Source organism: Solenopsis invicta, chromosome 7, assembly GCF_016802725.1.
Source record: "Solenopsis invicta isolate M01_SB chromosome 7, UNIL_Sinv_3.0, whole genome shotgun sequence".
NCBI classification, from domain to species: domain Eukaryota; kingdom Metazoa; phylum Arthropoda; class Insecta; order Hymenoptera; family Formicidae; genus Solenopsis; species Solenopsis invicta.
In genome coordinates, this window is record NC_052670.1 from 9,181,965 (window position 1) to 9,202,540 (window position 20,576).

Genomic DNA, 20,576 nt, shown 5'->3' on the forward strand with positions numbered 1-20,576 from the left:
AATTCTCCGTAGTCCAATCGGGGATCGAGACAAATTTTGAACTTTGAATTATTTTGCCTCAAATTCGGACACGTACAAAAAAAAAGCGAATAACGTTTTGGGTCACACAATTGTGACCCAAATCATATTCTGAAACGTTGGAAGAGTGTGTATCAAAATTTTTTTTCTTCAGATTTTTACAATCAAAAATTCTTTGTTTGAAAAAACGCTGTCAGACATTACTGATACGGTTGGAAAGCAGCGAAAGAAACATTGGACCACGGAGAGTTAATTAACGCAAAATTTGATCACACGTAATGCAATAATTTATATTTGGATCGATTGTTTATTTTGCAGGAATACAATGAGCGTGGCGCGAAGCGATCGTGTCGAGATTAAAAAGAAGAAATTGCACATACATAGAGCGATCCCCGAGGACAGCGGCATGTACACCTGTCTAGCCAAGAACGAAGCGGGATCCTCGCCGGTGACCGAGAGCTATCCATTAATCGTTTCCGGAAATGAAACTGCGACGATTAAGGTTGTTCCGAGAAACCTGATCGTAAAGCGGGGCGATCCGGCCGCTCTGCATTGCGTTTTCGAAGACGCCGACGAGGTGCAGTGGTTCTTCAAGGAAATCGGTCCGCTGGAATCTGACGAGGAGCGGACGATCTTCGAGAACGGCACGCTCATGATACACGCTGCCGATCAAAGGGACCAGGGATTCTACTCCTGCCATGGAACAAGGGACGAGACCACAGTCAGTTACACGGTCGAATTACAAATTGCCTGTAAGTATCTGGATTTCCGATAGCCCGACGATAATATAATTAAATATAGTAAACAAAAGATAATGAAATAATATTAGAAGAGAATAAAGTTAAATAATAATGGAGACCATTAATAATATAATTAATAATACAATCAAAAATACAATTAGATCACAAGTCTTAAATGTTACATCAGTTGACTCAAATGATATTGTCTTTAAAGCTTTTAATCAAACATATTAATAAACAGTACGAAATGACAATTATTAAGATAGTTTGAAGTCTAAATAAACTTCTTATTGTATTTCTTGACAACATAAATGGAGTTTTGAACGTAAATGAAACTTGCAGATTTACTAAACTTTTCCATGGCCGCTTTCGAACCGAAACTTCAAACTCAGCTGGCGATTGTCGGCGAGGATCAAGAATTCCAAATAAGTTGCCTAGAGCCCTTAGGGCTTCCTCCGCCCAAAGTTTATTGGAGAGATCCCACGGGACATATTATAAGCGATACTGGTCCCGTACGCGTTCAAGACAACACGCTCATTATCGCGAGGGCACGAATGAGTGAGGATGACGGCAATTACACTTGTATGGCCGAGAATCTCGCCGGTGAAACGGATATATCCGTCCAAATAGTTATATCAAGTAGGTATACAATTTTTTTCGATAGAAAATCATAAGCGTAGCTTACACGGCAAAAAATTTCTCGTCTCAAGTAAATACATTTTTTTTTAATTATAATTTATTAATTTAAACAAATAATTGTAACAATAAATGTTTTTCTGCTAATAAAATATTATCTTGATAAAAAAATTAGGGGAAAGGGTTCTCATTGCCACATTAGATGCTTGTTAGCATCATGCATTATTAAAGTATAGATTTTCAATTTAAGAACATGATATTATTTCTTGTTCCTCTTAGAACTGTGTTTTAAGATCGAAAATTTATTCGGCGCGCAGTTTTGTGAACTTGAAAAAGTATACAAAACCACACAACAAATATCAATACTAGCTATGACCAATAAGGTATTTCGATTGTTTATATTGTATCTTCACATGTCGATTAAAGGTTCTCTACTAAATATGATTTTAAGAAATTATTACAAATAATAATTATAAGTAAAAATTATCGCAAGTAATATTACAAGTAAAAAATTAATTACAATTAATTATTTCTTTGAATTAATAAATTATGTTTAAAGAAAGTGTATTTACTTAAGAAAGGTTTTGCCGTACGCATTTTTTTATGAATACATAATTTGTCTAAAATTCTTGTAAACTAAATTAAAATTCTCGCACATAATTATTCAGAAAACTTGCAAATATTCTGTCATTATTATGTTTAGCTCCGCCAAGTATAATAAGCTCCCCAGAATCGCTCAGTGTGATGGAAGGTGATTCCGTAACGTTAACTTGTTCGTATTCCGGCATGGAACCGCCGGTGACGCACGTGCACTGGTTAAAGGACGGGACAAAGCTAAAGGAATCAGGCGGTCCGACAAGATACCGCGTGACCGATAACCACGGCAATGTTACGCTGCATTTCAAGAGCGTTGACCTGTCCGATAAAGGGCACTACAAGTGTGAAGTATTTACTACTGGTTTCGCATCTCTATTTTCGGATTCGGCCGTTCTCACTGTGGAAGAGAAACTCAAATTCTCACCACAACCTGTCAATAAACGCTTGGAGCTCAGTTCCACAGCGAAAGTATCATGTAAGGCCCAGGGTGCCACGAACCCTACGGTAAAATGGGTCAAGGAGGGTGAGGACGAGGAATTCCCCAAACATGTTCAGGATATTAACGGCACTCTACACTTCAACGGCGTATTGGAGGAGGACAAGGGTCGATACACTTGTATTGCGAGCAACGCTCAGGGATCTATCAATCACACGATTAGCATTGATGTAGTTAGTACGTATCGCGAATATACAATGAATATTGAAGGAACAATAAATTATTATAATAAATTAATGTACTCGATTGTTTTTTATAGTCGCGCCAAAATTCACGGTACAGCCGCAAAATCCAACGGAGGCAATTGAGGGATATCCGGTAATGTTACATTGTGCCGCCGAAGGTGATCCTAAACCGACCATCCAATGGGATAAAGATTCTCGCATGAATAATCTAGATAATCCTCGATTCGAAGTATTAAGTAATGGAAGTTTGTACATTAAAGAGGTGTATCTTAGTGACGAAGGAAAGTACGGATGCACCGCTGGTAATAGCGGTGGTTTAAAGCGAGAGGAAGTTCAATTAAATGTAAAAGGTACATTATTCACTATTGTGTATATATATATATATATATATATATATATATATATATATATATATATATAATTTATTATAATACATATAATTTCTCGAAATAACTGTTTTAAATTAATTGGAAATTAATGCGATCTATTTTATGATAACAGAATAATTATTATTTCAGCTGGAGATAATTATAGAGCCGACATGGATCTAGAGGCCACTGATGAAGGTACAATGATGACTAAGACCGTAACGATCACTCTCAGTGCAGCCGCAGGATATATGGTGCTTGTCGTTGGTCTTATGTTATATTGCCGTTACCGTCGTCGCCGTAGAAAACAGCAGTACCTGCAGGAGCAAACGGAAGGTATATTGTTAATATTAATGTATATAATAATTTAAGCATATACATAATCTAAATCGATGTGTATATCAATTAATTCTAGAAAAAATGGAGAATGGCGAGGTACAGGAGGAACAGACAGAATTGAAGGAAACTGGGAATAAAGTAAATTCAACGCATAAGAAGAAAGAAAATCGCGATTCCCATAACAAGAGTGATGGCGCGGATACAGCTCATAGTCAGAGTAGCAACCAATCTAAGAAATCCAAGTCGAATTATGACAAGCTCGCTATTTCGCGAAGCAGCTTGAAGGAATTAAAGCCTCTTGGCCGGGGTGAATTTGGTGAGATTTATTCTACGAAGTATCAGGTTGATGGTGACAAGGAATCCTTGGTCATGGTCAAAAGTTTAACGAATACGAAAGACGAAATTGCTCTTCAGGAATTTAAACGACATTTGGATCTTGTTCATAAGCTTAATCATGAAAATGTTGTCAAGTTGATTGGTCTCTGTCGAGAGGAGGAGCCCGATTATATGATTTTAGAGTATACTGACTGGGGCGACTTGAAACAGTTCTTGATCGCTTCTCGAAAGGACAACAATTCTAGCCCGACGCACGAATCGAAACCACAGCGGGCGCCTCAGCTGTCAGTGGCGCAAATACTGTCACTATCGAATCAGGCTGCAAAGGGCTTAAAACACTTAGCCGATAATCGGTTGGTCCACAAGGACATAGCTGCGCGCAATTGTTTGATCGCCAGCAACCTGTCGATCAAGATCTCACTACCATGCATGACCAAAGAGCCGTATCAGCAAGAGTACACTAAGCATCGGAATCAGGTGATTCCTCTGAGATGGCTGCCCTATGAGGCCGTATACGAGGACGAATTTTCCACCAAGAGTGACGTGTATTCGTTCTCGTGCTTGGTCTGGGAGATGTTCCATCAGGGCGAATTACCGTTCAACAAGCTGAACGACGAGTCCGTGCTGGCTCAGCTCAAAACGCAAACGCTCACGTGGAAGCCGCACAAGGCGGCGCCGCCAGCTCTTCAAGAGCTACAAACTCAGTGCTGGGCAAACGATCCGCGCGAGAGACCGACTTTCGACGAAGTCGTGTTGAAAATAGGCGAAATTGTGGTCGACAGTTGCCTGTAAGCTAGTATCGCGATCTAATTGTACGAGGTTCTGAATATCAGAAATACTGAAATAGGGGTAATGATTGTGCGGAGCTGTACGTCGAGAGGCAAGGCTGACGAGCGCCGATGATCACGCGGTGGTTATCCCTCCCGTGCGAGAAGGAGGGACCCGAAAACGCCGCGATTTCGCGCGTGAGAATAATTAACCGGCTTTCATGTTAAACGCTTCGTATCGATTATATATGCATAATGAATTATAGGAAACCTTACTCTTTTGTAAAAGGAAAATGCTTGCTCATTAATCATTGAATGCGCGAGGATTACGTGTCTTAGAAACATCGCCGCGAATCGTGATGTATAGACTTTTACGCGGAATTAAGTATTTCGCATCGTGCGTGTTACTTAACGCACGTTGTTGCATGTAATCGAGTGAGTATCATCTTCATCATTGTACGAGAGTTTTGATATATTTTATATATGAAGCGCGCAAGCTTCAGAGATTCAATTATCATCATCGTGTTCTGAGCAATCTTGGATCTTTCTATCGTTACATGATCATCGTTTTCCGAAATCGCGCGAGCAATCTCCGTGCTGTGCGATCATTGAACGTTGTATTTTGATCTCTATCGCTTCCCTGTTGTAGATTATCAGATAAAACGAGGTAAAACCTATTGGTTCCGCAATAATTATTCGTATTACAGTATTTTGTCGCGTCCACTAGCTTGATAAGGAAATATTTATTTCGAATAGAATTTCTTCGCTCCAATGACTGTTCTTCTTCTATCGTCGGACTAAGAAACGATCTGTATGGGCCCATTACATGTTATTACGCAATTAATGCAATACTTAGTATACAGTATTGATATAATAATAGGTATCATCACACCACACATCGAATACTCGTAAGATATGTTAATTATTAGGTGAGCCGAGACCGAAAACTGATAACGAAAACGTTCAGTCCGATCGTTCGAGAGCACGTAAACGCTTTCGATTGAACGTCGGTGATCGGACTCGGTGCTGCAATGACATGCATATTAAGAAAGTATCACGACCATATCAAATGACGAAGCAAATCTTATCTCCGCCTATTTACTTCTACACCGCTAAGACGTAAAAAGAAACTTTTTATAACGTATATTATTTATAACGTATATATTTATGTGTGATAAGAATTGCAATCGACCACTCGTATTTGACGAAAAAGACGGCCTTGTACATACCGATGGTAATCATGTAAGTTGTTTTTTTTTTAGCGCAAGAGAATAGCGTGAATCATCGTTAATTTTCATTAATATTATCGCTTGAATCCTCGAAGGCTTTTTATTAAAGAAGTTTGTATGTATTGGTATCAGAGAGGTAAAAGGATCATGACACGTGCAGCTTGATGCTGGCACTCAGAGAAATGATAACGATAAAACAGCATATACAGAATGACACTTGAAAAACCTCTATTTTTACACGCGGAAATTAGAATCACTTGGGTCAGAGGTGAAGTATCGCTCGCGATATTTTTGCATTCGGGAGATCTACGATTTGATAAGTAGAAGCGCGAACAATCTATTTGACGCGATGGTCCAATAAGAGGAATATGCTGAATATATATTTGACTCATTATCCGATTTATACAACGAATATCAATGTTTATACTTTAACGATGCGTAAGTTTTAACGTCGCCCCTATTTTTGCATTTAATTCTACTGTAAGAGACTGTAAAGTAGAGAGAACTCGCGAGGCAATTATGGTGCGCACGTTTGCTTCTTCCATTTAATGCAAGGACTTCCGTTGATGCTTCGTAAGCCAAGTGTTCGCAGGGTACAAAAAAAAACCACCGCTAAAGATAACAGCTTTTATTCGTGCGGGATAAACAGCGTTAGAAATGCTCGTAACGAGAAATAATCACGTTGCTATAACTTAATCCGCGTTGGATTTACGTATTTAAGTACTTACCGATTTTTATTATTTTCGGAGAATTAACGCGCGCATAGAGCCGTGCAAAAATTAGCCGCATTAGTTCAGCTTCGTCGATCGGCAATATGGTTCGATAGAGTTTCACATATGAATGTACCCGAAATGGCTTTTAAAAAGCAAAGAGTAATTGATATATTGCCGAAAGACTTGTCAATCCTTCGTCAATGTCGAACTTTATCAAGATGAATTTTAATAGTGTAACATTTTCATTAAAAAATGATTTATTGAATCGTGAATTGAAATCGATCGCGCAGCTTTGATTAAATACGTGTCTCCAGCAGTGAAAAAAAAAACTGAATGCGGAATCCATTGAAAGGAATAATAGAAATGAAGCAGATCTCAACGCAGCGAGAGACTGCTTTGACATATCTATTTGTTATTGGCAATCCATTTAAAATTCTTTCAAGAATTTCTACTTCTCGAAAAAATTAGATGTTTCTTTCGAGGAGCAATTACGAGTGGAATCTTCGGCTCTGTGCATGCTAATATAAATATGATGTATCATATACTCATATTAGATATACGAAGCACTGACGTATACCACTGCCAATAATAAGTACGCGCCGCGCGGCTGTTCTCTAGTTTAAAGCACACTCGTTATATCGGTAAAACTGTAAGGCAAAACCGCGAAGAATCACACAAGAATTTGCCTGCAAGAGCATCGTCGTGTATTCGTGGGCGCTCTAATTAAGGATATGTAAAAGCACGAAATAAATAATCTTACAAGGTATCGGATCACCCGAGCTCGTGGTGTTTCTTACGAGCAACTTTTATAATGCTTCCTAAATGTTCGCTATATACGTCAAGAAATATCCTTCTGATCGGTGATGGCGAGCGTACTTAGTAGTATGAAATTCATCACGTACTTTTCACATTTAATTTCAAAAAAGGACTCGACAAATGCAGAGAGAAGTAAAGCTATTCAAACAGAAAAATTGGTGGGGATTAGAAATATAGCCAAAGTACTATCGCAATTCGTAATGCTCAGTATTAATACAAATTCGAAATAATTCGATAGTTACGTTGAATAGAAATCCTTAGCCAAAGTTTGCATCTGAATGAAGAAAGAGAGTTAAGTTACACGCGAAAAATACGATGGCAATCGTATCTAAATGTAAAGAGGTGTCTCGTGTCTCTTGAAGCGCGGAAATACGACCTTCTTTTTCTGCCACTCTTGAATTTTCGATCTTAAATGTTTGAGGGCTCACCATACCACGCTTAATTAAATTAATTTCAAGTACGATCCATCACTGCTTGTAACATAAACTACGCTAGGAATATACGTTACAGCGATCTCTAACCCCTGCAATTACGAGTATGTAAAGTTAAGATCAATTATATCCAAGTCCTATGTGCTCATATCATTCGCTCAGATATTAATCGTGAACGACCACCACTGCCATAAAGAAAGCAACAAGGCACACCGATCGCTGTGCCGGCGAATTTCGTGAAGGCAACCTATTATGTCCAATATGTCTAGTCATATATACGATGACAAGGTGAACAGCGCACGGGAAGCTCATTTGAATGACGGTCATATCCTTAGGCGTTCCAAATCGATTTCTTTTTTTACAGTATTTTGTAAATATTTGTACTTTTTTATCTACGTCGTACTTATGAATTTTTGGAATAGTATGTGCTACGATTAAATAAAGACGAAAAAACAACCTAACGCGTATCACGATTGTATTGCAATCCATATTCTTATCAGAACCTTATCGAAGCCTATTAGAACCTTATCCCATGTTAAATGATAATAAATAGGTGATTCATTCCATCTTTTGAAGTTGTAACTTCATCTTAAATCTTATTTGACGATTATATCTGTTTTATAATTTAAGAATGTATAGGACATTTCTCAAAACATTGAGAAAATTGGGAAAAAATTAATAAATTGTTTTATACTGCACTTGAAAGTAACAGAAAAAATTGACGATTTTCTATCTGGATAAAAAGTCATTTCAATAAGTAGATATATGCTCTAATGAAAATAATTAATGAAATTATTAAATAAGAAATAATGAAAAAAATCTGAATTTAAAAGTATTTTAATATTTAAGATGATTTACGTAAAGTTTCATTGCTATGCAGAAATCAGTAAAATAAACAAAATTTATTTACAAAATAATTACAAAATAATTAGACGAGTGCAATAAAACTTTTATATAAATAATCTTGAATACATAAAGTATTTACACAAAATAATTGAGGTTTTGTTTAATGTTGTAAAATAATTTAATTTTTAATAACAGTAAATAAGCAAAAATTATTAGATAATAATATAGCAAAAGTTATTAAATAAAACTCAAATTTCATTTACACAATTTTTATATGTACATAGTTTATTTGAAGTGTTAATATTAAACACATTTCCCAAATAAATAATTTTATTTATTTTGCAAAGACCGTATGTCTGATACATCCTTATTAAAACGTTTACAGAGATTTTGATAATTTCTTTTATTTTAAATCCATTTGAAATAAGAATCGACTTTACTAGAAATCATTATGTGAATGCAAGTGATTAAACATTCTAGTAAATAAAAATGTTAAAGAAAATATAGAAGCGTAATGAAAGGACGCAAAACGATTGATCCTTGCATACGCAGCTATCACATATATTTATGAGAAACGTTAGTGACGAAAAAATTAAAAAAAGGATGCATGTAATTGGACGCATGGGTAGAATGTTTGCGAATGCTAAAGAAAAGGATGGCGTATTACCTAATCAAATTTATTTTTACTTAATATTTCATGGTACAGTCTATACCTATTATGATATATAAAATAACGTAGTCGTCGAATGCAAACAGGTTCAACGAAAGCAGAAACGTCGACTGAGTAGCGCCCAGGAAAGAAAGGTGATCGTAAACTTCCGAAACGAAACGTGTAAATCATCGCAGTAACGTGAGAAGTGCGTTTTAGTCTTTTAAGTGTGTTTATATATTTATATGTAAAGTCTAAAAAAGGTGAGGATGAGTCACTTAATCCTTTAGTACTTAATTCATTAATACAGCGTAGCAGCCTCACTCTCTAATAGTACTAAATATAATAATGGTATAATGCGGTAATTATATCGTTAATATAGATTATTAACATTATAAATAATATAATCGTCGGAATTCGTATAATAAACAATGATACAAGGTATTTTTGTCGTTTTAGTTTTTTAAATTGTTATCATATAGTAATAATCACAATAGCGTATTCTGAAAAATAGATCAGGGTCCCGTGGGCAGAGGGCGGAGTGCCTCATTTCTTCAGAACAATTTTCTCTCCATTTCGCTTCACTTCGCTTCGCTTCCCTTCTCTCTTTCTCTTTCTCTCCCATTATCCGTCGCGCTTTAAAGTTCTCCACGGGTGCCCGGGACCTAAATTGGACGAGGATCACAAGAGCGATCGCAAGTCTCGACGGGAGCTCGCAAAGCCCGTACGATTCTTCTCGTCTACGTCGTTCTAATTGCGCCGCAAGGACTCGAAGCGGTCACGAAGAGAATCGCGCTGGGAAACCAGCGATATTGAACCTGCGTTTCTCGCACAACGGTCGCCGTCCGCTTATTACAGCGACAGTAAAAGATATAATCGCGAAGATAGATCGCATCGCTATCTCATCGCCAGGAGCACACTTGTATGGTTTCGAGTTATTACATATGAGTCGTTACATGAATCGGATGTCCTGAAGACAATCGCGGGACGATGAGGAGTCTCTCGAGGAGAGCCTCGATGAGCGTTCAACGTCGTTCGACGACCAAAGGCCGTAGTCTCGGTGATTTACAACGATCTCCCGCGACTTTCCGACTTTCGACAGTTTCGACGCGTGTCTCGTTGATGATGAAGACCCGTACATGTATATATCGTCGCGTCTTCCAGGTGCACTTTGGGTGTTCCGTAGTAAGATTAAACTGCGCCCTCGCCTCGGCTTAGCCCGTAAGTTATCCCTTCCTTTTCCTCCCTACCTGACTTTCACATTTCCGTTCTAGCTTTCCTTTTTTTTTCATCTTTTTTTTTCTTTTTTGTTAACCGCGTCTCTGCCACTCTGCCTAGGGAACCCACTATAACAGGGCACTATGAACAGCAGTCTGCTGGCTAAGTGACTTTCCGAATCTACAATCGTTCCTCCGCATTCTCTCTTCTTTCTCGTTCTCTCTCACTCGATCAGATTCTCCTCTCTCGCCCTGTCGCACTCCTGCCTAATCCTCCCTCCCCTTCAACCCTCGTTCTCCTAATTCTCATTCTCTTGATCTCACTCGCTCGTTCTCTCTCTCTCTCTCTCTTTCTCTGGCAGTCTCTCTCGCGTTTTCTCCTTATCCCTCACCGACTCTATCCGCGCCGTAACACTTCCTCGCAAGCCCGTCGACTCGTTTACTAATAAATCTCGGCTGAGCATTTCTATTCTTACCCTCGCACAAGCATGAACTTTTAGACGAAAAAATGCAAACGCGCCAAAATATAAAAAAAAAACGCAGCATGTAACGGAAGATAACGATTGCGCAACGGTAACCGCGATGACAGGTGCTGATGGCTGATGAACAGAAAGGAACATCGTCGCTCAGCGCAAGAAACGAGAAAAATATCGAGCCGGTGAAACGCGCAATCCGTATCCATATCGAACGAACCGGGGAGGGATTAATCGACGTGTAACAGCGGCAAAATAGCGCGGAAAGAAAGCCCTATCTTCGTTTTCTCTACCAGCATATCCCGGACAAGCCGATTTAACACGTGCACGCGCTCCCAAAACTCACCCCCTTCCCCTCTCCCATGTGCCCCGCGAAAATCTCGCGACACGTACCACCCCGTTCAGTTCCGTCTCGTCCCATCCAAACCCGTCACAGAAAAATCTCACAAAAGCTCCCCTTCGCCAGCATGCTTCTCCTATGTCAGCATTCACACTACGTGTCAGCCAATAGTAAACCACTACTGTACCTTTTTCGCGTTTATGATATTTTATACTTTACTTTTTTTTAATTATTTTTTTTTGTTCGTTAATATTAGACGTGCCGTGTCTCTACCATCAGCCTACTGCCAAACTACCTATCTCCCCTCGCTTCCGCTCCTTTCTCTCTTTCATTCGGCCAATTTCTTCTCCCTCAACCCTCTCGCTCGTGCCGCGTTTCCTCCCCTCGCCGGGTACTTTCCGCTCGTCTCGCTCTCTCTTTCTTTCTTTCTCTCGCAGTTTATAAATAGTATTGTATTAATATCATCATCCTTCGTGTGTTACAATATAATAATCGGCAATAATATACCTTCAGTATTAATGCAGTATCATTATTAGTATCGCTCTTTCTTTCTTTCTCTTTCTCTCTCTTTCGCTCGCTCCCTTTTTCCCTTCCTTCCTACCTTCCTGATACACCGGGTAATTTTTCGTTCAAACGCTACCGTGAATCGCGCGAGTGTACGAACGAACGAATGGATGAATCGTCACGCTGCCCTGTGCCACACAGAATGAGTGTCTGCGATCGATTAATGGTGGTTGCTCCGATTTTCCGATGTTCGGCGTGCTGCGCCGGGATGCGATTTACAAATGCACACGGCGGAGACGCACACACAACACACAAACCTGCCCGATTAATTAAGTCGAAGAACCACCCCCAAATTGCGACTCTGGCGTTGCGACGCGCGGCTCTCCACCGCTCGACGAGATCAATGAGCTGCCGTTCGTTCATCCGTCGACGTCGGAGTATCTCTTCCGGGTACAAGGAAAAAAAATCGGAAAGGATGCAACGCCTCTTCCTTTCGCGTCTAATTGATTTAATCAAATGATCGGCGACACGCTCGCAATGTCGACGAACCGCACGTCGCGAAATCGCGATCCGCCTCGTCTCCATCGTCGTCGCGCACCACGCGACGAGTACAAAGCGTTACGCAACTTTTTTTTACACCGCAAAATACGATGCGATTCCTACGTCCTACGACGAGTGAGACGCAGAGTCGGGTGCCGGTTCACCGACGCCGCGGCCGACCGGAACAATTGACGAGTCTTGCGCGTGTGTTTGCGCGCGTCCACGTGTCCAGAGCGACAGTTGCGGTGACTTAATTAGAGACCCTTAAATGCTAGAAAAATCGGTATCGTGGCCTGCCGACTCTAAACGCTATTTTATAATGTACAGTCTGCGTCTCTCGTCGCCGCTCTCGCATCTCATCCGCGGGGGTGCGATCCGCGCGGGGAGAGAAAACCCCGGATCCCACCGCCCGCCTCTCGCGCGAACGATCAATCTCGCGAACGGCACGGCGTGTACGCGTCTGTAACGAGTAATACAAGAGTAATAACATACGATCGGATAACGAGTAGCGTGCGACGACAACACGCGATCGTGACGCTCGCGAGAGGCTCCGAGCACCGCGCGCCGATTTGCCGAACGTTCGCCAGGTCGAGGAGGATGCCAGAATCGCGATCCGAGCGATTACGTGAATGCATGTGACACAGTGAAAAAACTCGCGACAATAAAACTCCTGTGTCCTGTCGAATTTGCGGCAAACGAGCGGCGATCCCAAAGCGACGGATCTCATTGCGACACCTCGGTCAAGGCGATCTTAAACGAAGAGGAACCGCGAGGATACGAGGCGACTTGATTGATTGATCCAAGTGGGCTCCCACTTGCGCAATATACACGCACGCACGCATGCATCACACACGCATATCATGCATTCGCGGTACCTCTTCCGACTTAGCGCGCTCCTAAAGAATTCTGTCATCCTCGCCTCTTCGCTTGCCGGCGTCGGCATCGCCGAGAGTAACGACGACGACGATGGCGGCGACAACGGCGACGAACGTGTGCCAGAGTCACATTTGGGCGTATTTGTGTTTCTTTTTTTTTTCGCGAACGGTTACTTCTTTTCTTTTTAAGGATACATATGGCCGACTAAATATACAGACCGGCGTTTTAAAGTAGCGCATGCTGCCGCCTCCGTCGGGACGCACACTTCACCGAGCTTCTAGTTAGTTAGAGTAAAAAATAGCGTAAACGGCACTGTATTAGGAAGAAGCAAAATACATGTTACATTCTCGTTATTTTATCGTTGATAAATGCTATAGTGTTTTTTTTTCCCTTTAAAAATCTTCTGTTATCGCAATGCGTTACAGTATTATGATTATTCTTAAGTGTTAATTATCATATTGTTATCGTTATTATTATTAATATTATTATTAGTGTTCGCTCATTTTACAACGCCGCGCGGGGGAGGCCCGTCGCGCGGCCAGCGACCTCCCCCCGTCGGGGGGATAAAAAAAACACCACCGACACCGTTTCTCACGCACGTCAGACTGATGAACGCATGCCGGGGAGGGCGGGAAAACGGCGATACTCGTCCCGCCGCTCCTTTTTTTTCTCTTACTCCTCGCCGGGTCTTCACTCACTTAATTACAAAGCGCAAAACGGGAGTCTCGTTCTTCCGCAGTCATTCGTCGCGTTTTCCTTTCTTTTTTTAATGATTAACAATCGCGAGACTCTAGCCGTCGTGGCAATGGAGTTTTCGTTGAAACGCGAATTTCGAAAAATACAATGTCCTCTCTTTCTCTTTTCTCTCTCTCTCCTCTCTCTCTCTCTCTCTCACCCATCTCTCTTACATATACACATATTTATATGTATATATATATATATATATTATTCTTTGCTTGGTGTGTCACTCTTTAAACGGAACGTTTGATCGGCGAAATCCTCCGACGGCTGGGGACTTGGGCGTTGCGGGGGATGACTGCGAAGAGAAAAAGACTCCCGTTTCAGAGATTTCAACGCTAGTAGTAAATTTGTTTAACATTAGGTACTAATTCTGTCCTCCTTCGCTCTTTCTCTTTCTTTCTCTCGTTAAGTGGCTTACAATTCGTACAACTCGCCTATCATGTAAAACTATGACGTCTAAGATGTCCGAATTAACGCTAGATCTCGATAATAATCAGATCGGATAAATTAATAGTCGTAACTGTGTATGTATCAACTAGGCTAGACTTCGACGGAAAAATATATTTATAAAAAGTTATAATATATATCATATATTAATATACGTTTCAAGCGTTCTATATATATATATGTGTATTTATATATATATATATATATATATATTCATTTATTTATTTATATATATATTTATATATTTATATTTATATACGTATGTATCATTACTAATCTTCTACTTATCTCTAAGCTTCATCCTCGCGAATCGCATCTCATACATACTTCAACTTCTACCTCGGTCCCCCCTCGAAACGAGGAGACCCATTATGTGTTCCTAGGTTCATTTTAGTTTCAATTTATAAGTAACTGGCTAAACTCTCCTCTCCTGTTAAATGTACAGACAAATAAGAGATGTACAGAGAGATGTACAGACTCGGTATTTTCTTTCGAGGGATTGAAATGAAATAATGCATGAAACATCGTTACGTCTCCCGCGACACTCGTCAAACAATGCAAAAGAAATCACGCGAAGCCTATAATCGCGAACAACGCGCCTCACACGCGACCCCCGTTTATAACAATGCCGGACAAACGAATTCATTTACATTCATTTACCGAGTCGAAAGTCGCTCTAATCGACCACATTCGATCGCGTCATTGTCTTGGATGGAATCCGTTCCTTATTGGCTTAAACAACATGAACGTTACGAGCTCCTTGAACACGTTTATACAAATCTTCGTATTTTTTTTTTTTTTTTTACTTATTTTCCTTTTATTAAAGCATCAACGCTCGATAATAATATTGTAAGCTTATTAGATTTCTGACTTTTTTTTTGAACACCGAGCTACCGCTACACCTCTCGCACTCATTCTCTCCATCTCTCGCGCTCTCCTTTCTCACACATTCACGCACACATGTATACGCATGTACACTTGTTTTTCTTTCTCTCTCTTTTACACTCTTTCTTTCTCGTTCTCTCTTGAAAAATATTTCGTGGTGCACGCTGGTTCGCCCTGTTTTTTTTTCTTTTTCATGCATTACTTGATTCCAACGTTTACGTACAATTCTACGATCTTAATATCGCGAGTGTCTCCCAACTAGTGTGTCGTCAACATGATTATTAAAACTCGCTAATAAGGTGAACATCCTTACACGTTTCGCCCTCTCTTACATCTCTTCTGCCTTTTCTTCGCGTGTCGCGTATAAACGCACGTGTTTGTGTGTAACCGTGTCCGAGTTTGTGTGCAAGGGGGGGCCACCTTCCTATCGTTTAATGAATACCGTTTTGTGCGTCTTCTAACGATTAACCATCACAATGACCAACGGTGCCTAGTTTACAATTAATATCTTTGGTATCATGCCTGAGTCTTCCGTTTACAAAAAAAATCACTAAATAATTATTTATAGAACCTCGTTCGGGTACGCGAACCGTTTGTTGTATCAAACTTAGAAAAAGATTCGTCTTTCGCGCGAAACAAGCGATTAGAAACGCTACTTAGCTCCCGGAAGGGATAATTGAATATACTTGCGACAAGGAATGTCGGATTGATATTATATGGCAGCTTCGGACCACCGTGGAAAATACAACCACGGGAAATGATGATTCCTGCTATTGCTACTTGTTTCAAGCACAAAATATCGGTTTTACCTTAAAGTCTACACCGCGTGGCAGTTCAAGATAATTTCCACGTTTGTTTGATAGTCATTGAGATACCTCTAGGTATGCTGACATCGTCGTTTTCTTTTTTTCTTTTTAGAAATTTGCGCTGATTCACGAGGACTATTCGATCATGCTACTAATAGAGTTAACAATTTGCTTCAATAAACTTTCGTTAGCTCTCTAACGAAGTGTGTAATAAAGAATAATTTGTGCTTGGAACGATTACTTAAGTAATAATAGAAAAGTTTGTGTTCCAAATTTGTGTAAAAAAGGTATTTCTCGTTCATAAAACGATGTGTAAAAATTTATTAAAAAAAAAAAATAAAATAAATGCATGGAGCTTCGCCCTTAGGGGATCCTTTCAGTCTTACCGTTGAGGGATAATTTTTTGGCGAGCTCTCGGGATGTGTACTTTAATATAGGATAAACAAATTGAACGATTAATAAGAAAAGGAGTGGTAATAGAATCTATAAAAATTTACAACCTGTAGTAATGTATCCGTGTACTTGTGTGCGTGTCAAAGAGTTCAAAGGTTCGATTGTTCACGAAAATTCCACGATCTGTGAAAGACAATCTGGAATGTAGCTGTTTTCGCGACGCCGTAGAATTGCGGGAGACAGAGATGTCAGAAATTAATGGTGCGCGTCATCGCGTGACGCACGACTGTAAAATGGATATAAAGAATCGTACAAAAAGATATTTACAAAGCGTAACGACGAATTCTTGTGAACAAAAGACCATGAAATTCCATCACCACGTGCTGTCTGTCTCGTAATCTCAGATCCGTCGAGAGAGCCCGATGAGTGAATAAAGCCCTCCCCACGTTTCTCTCGTTCCCTTCAACGTTCAGAGAGCATCTCTCATATAGAATATATCACATACATGTTTACTTCTCTAAACACACTGAAATAAGAAGCACTTTAAGATAGATGTCTACATACACCATCGGGCCCAGATTAGATGGATTCAGATTAGATGGATTGATTCTCGTTTTTTTTCGTTTCCAAACCTCCTGTCTTTGTAACCCCTAACTGATGTATATGCTTTTGTATATATGTATTATGTACATATAAGCGCAGTGCATCTCACCTTTCCTCCCGCTCTCTCTCTCTCGCTTTCTTCACTCTCTATTACGTATATGTGCAGGCGTCGAGAACACGCGTCTCCGAAGCATACACAAGAACTAGAACCGACATTCGCATACAAGAAACTAGAAAGTAATATCGTCTCGAACGAGTATTTTAACGTATCCTATGAACAATAGCAATGTAATCTCGGTTAATTAGCTACTGCATGGATACGTCAATTAACGCATTCTTAAATCATGCAATATAGCAATCTCCACAATTTTATGCATAATTTAAATTTTTGCAAAACGTGATAATAAAATATCACTGGCTAAGATTTACATTTCATCAAAATATTAAAAACACATTAAAATGTGTAAATTACATTAAAATTGCGGACAATTTTATTTTACAATAAAATTTTTTAATGTTATTATTTTTCAAGTAACTCTTTGAATCCAACAATCTTCACGTGGTGTAAATAAATTTTTTATACTATTTATAATATATTTAAAAAAAAATAAAAAATTATAAAAGAATTGAGACAAAACAAATAAAAATATGAATGTAAAATACATAGAGACGTTACTATGTACACTTAATTAAAAATGCATTTCACATGATCCATTTGGTCAATCGCGAAAAACATTCGGCCAACAATGTCGATCATCACGATCGTCTTCAATTTCGAGGCACGCAGCAGTGTTACGTGGTCTATAATGGCACTATCAATCACTCGTATTAAATATTACAACGTTAGAAAAATTGCGTGTTTCGAATTTGCGGATAGTCTCCTTTTAATTGACTTTATGAAAAAAGCCTTGTCGTAATACTATGCTGTGTTAGCTTTACAATATACCGACCTCGATACTAATTGTCAATTAATAAAATAGTGGAGATTACGACATTTTCTTGCGAACCATCGCGTAACGTTTGCACTATTTTGTCAATCGAGCCTAATCACCAAAGTTCACTCGAGTTTACAGTTCGAGCATCGATAATCGTAGAATCTCTCTCGTTTTTCTGTATTCTGTATGCTCATTCTTTTGCAGATTAGAGCTAAAAATCTACGATAGCCGACAATCGCTAAAATGTTTGCGTTCGCCTTATTTATTCTTCAATATGCATGGATAAAACGGGCTAATGATCATCGTAACGCCTATCGAAACGCTTCTGGCTGGAATGTCGTTCCTACGAGGATTACGAAATGCTACATTATGACGCTGCGATGATTCGCGAATAGATAACCTGCAAACAAACTGCTCTACGCACAGCTACTTGACTCGACGTTTCCCAATGCTCGTGACGGATAATCGATTTAACGATTTAGAAAATTTCTTGATCGATTCCTGTTATGCAAACAAATGATAACGTCTAGACTCGATCGACGTAAAAGTCTGTTATCCTAATTTTTCATTGTGACCAAAGCAATATCAGTGTCGAAATGAAAGTCCCGCGCGAAATAAGAGGATTCAGGATTGAAGGCAAGAAAGTAAAGTATCGCGGCATCCATCGAAGTACTGCGAGATCTCTGGCCTGGACTCTCCTCTCGATTAGTCACTTTATACATTTTGGAATAACGCGCTAGAGCTGTAGAGCGCGCTCGTTCTCTCACTCTCTCATCCCCTCGCGTCGCCAAGCTGAAAGCAAAGTATGACAGCGATCGTGATGGCGACGGCGATGACGACGATGACGATGACGATGATGGCGACGACGATGACGACGACGGTGACGACTATGATCGATAGATGAAGCTGCAGGGTGGCGTTGGCGGCGGTGGTGGCTGTTGGCCGCTCATGGCGATCGGTACGAGGGTGGGCGAGGGTGACGAGGAGGGAGGGGACGGGGAACTCGATGATACGCTCGACGATGGCGAAGGCGATTCCAGTGCCCTCGGGCCGGCGAGCTCACGATTTGACTGTCCCCCGGACGTCACAGCGCGACTACTCCTGCTGCCCGTTGTCGCGTTGTGGCGATTGCGCGCTGGCCGTCCTAGGCTCCGGTGACGGCCACCCCCCTCCTCGCTCGTTTCTCAGAGATAAACCTTCTTAACGCTGCGCGTGGTCGCAAAGCCGTCATTGCGACGATACGCGTCACCCTGATGAGAGCGAAGGGTGCCGAAGTTGTCGCCGCGGGGACCTCCGCGGAAACCGTAGCCGTCTGGGAACTGAAAGAGGGTCTCCGTAGGCGTTGGCGGTGGTTTCCTCATGGTACCTTTCGGGGACTGAAGTTTCGGTGGTTGTGGAACTAACACCGGCTCCGCGTAGGTCACCTCCTCCTGCGGCAGCAGTTTCGGCTCGGGCGCCAGCCTGCTGAATGTGGATAAGCAGACATTACTAAGAGCGGCAAATGGAAAAAATTACCCCCTCTGTCAAGTTCGTTCCTCCGTTGAAGCAAATATCTTACCTGTTCACGTTTTGGCGTTGCTCAAAATATTCGTACTCTGTGTCCGGATATGGTAGATTGTCGTCCTCGTCTTTCCTGCACTTTCTGCCGCACAAATAACCGGCTACGAAGCCAACGAACAATGCGGCTAGCGCACCCGCTACCACGGCCATCACCAGAGTCTCCACCGAGTATTGTGGAGGAGGCGTGTCAGCCGCAGATACTTCCGGACCTGCAAATAATAGAATATCAATTCAATTATATACGATTATACGGATAACGGAAAAACGAATTCGTTTACGTCGGCTGGCTGCTTACCTGAATTGCCCTGTTCTTCGTCCTGCATGATATTGATGATTTCGCCGCCAGGGCTGTCCTTATTCGGTATAGAGTCCTGCGGGAACTTGTTTTGATTGGCGGAGATAGCGCCGACGCTACCGGCGTCCTTGTTAAGGCTCTTGCTCGCCGGGCAGGACGCGTGCATGCCGGTCGCGACGCTCTGCAGGAACCTGCTGGCATCCGTCGACGCCGGACCGACCAACGCTCTGCACTTGTTCTCCACCTTGTCCCAGGCGCAGTACGGATCTTGCAGAGCCACGCACTCGCTGCACGACAGTATCCTGTCGCTGTAGCAGCGATGAAGTCTCAGCGCCTGCACCTGACTGTCGGCGATGACGACCAATCGACCGTCCTCGAGGCCGTCGCCCGCCTGCGAGGCTCGGACCACTTTAATCCCACGAACCGGTACGGTCGGCGGGAACGCTTGTATCTCCTCGATCACGACAGGACTGACTTTTTGATGAGAATCGGCGGACTCGGCGTTCACCGCCTTGATCACCTTGCCATTGTCCGTGCCGATGAAAAGGACGTCGTAGGTTTTGCCACCCGGAGTCTTCACTTGAGGATCCACGGCAATCTGAGTGAATCTGTAACTGAACATCGTAGCAGCACGTTATCGTAGCTTTCCGATTTGCAATATCAACGCGAGTGAACACGCGGGACGACCAATTTACATGTTATGATTCACTCGCTGCGTTTCGTTTTATAAAAAAAAAAAGAGATCCGCAGGGAAAATAAAAAAAACGTCTATCAACGTCGGGCATGTAGTAACGT

General features: G+C 41.1%; 2 protein-coding genes across 6 annotated transcripts in view; one reads left to right on the forward strand and one right to left on the reverse strand.

Moving 5' to 3' along the window:
• LOC105198262 (tyrosine-protein kinase-like otk) overlaps positions 1–8,132 on the forward strand; it is a 57,103-nt gene extending 48,971 nt beyond the window's left edge. The window contains exons 4-9 of the mRNA XM_026137181.2: positions 337–770; positions 1,101–1,397; positions 2,098–2,664; positions 2,747–3,022; positions 3,191–3,376; positions 3,456–8,132. Of these exons, the coding sequence (XP_025992966.1) occupies positions 337–770; positions 1,101–1,397; positions 2,098–2,664; positions 2,747–3,022; positions 3,191–3,376; positions 3,456–4,507 (2,812 nt within the window). The 3' untranslated portion in view covers positions 4,508–8,132. The remainder of the gene's footprint in view (positions 1–336; positions 771–1,100; positions 1,398–2,097; positions 2,665–2,746; positions 3,023–3,190; positions 3,377–3,455) is intronic.
• Positions 8,133–17,010: 8,878 nt separating this feature from the next.
• LOC105198252 (semaphorin-1A) overlaps positions 17,011–20,576 on the reverse strand; it is a 265,225-nt gene continuing 261,659 nt past the window's right edge. For 3 of the 5 annotated variants that reach the window (XM_011164915.3, XM_011164917.3, XM_011164918.3), the window contains 3 exons: positions 19,782–20,395; positions 19,485–19,695; positions 17,011–19,414 (listed from right to left, as the gene is read on the reverse strand). In XM_011164915.3, the coding sequence (XP_011163217.2) occupies positions 19,111–19,414; positions 19,485–19,695; positions 19,782–20,395 (1,129 nt within the window). In that variant the 3' untranslated portion in view covers positions 17,011–19,110. The remainder of the gene's footprint in view (positions 19,415–19,484; positions 19,696–19,781; positions 20,396–20,576) is intronic. The other 2 variants (XM_026137182.2, XM_011164916.3) reach the window with 2 other exon arrangements.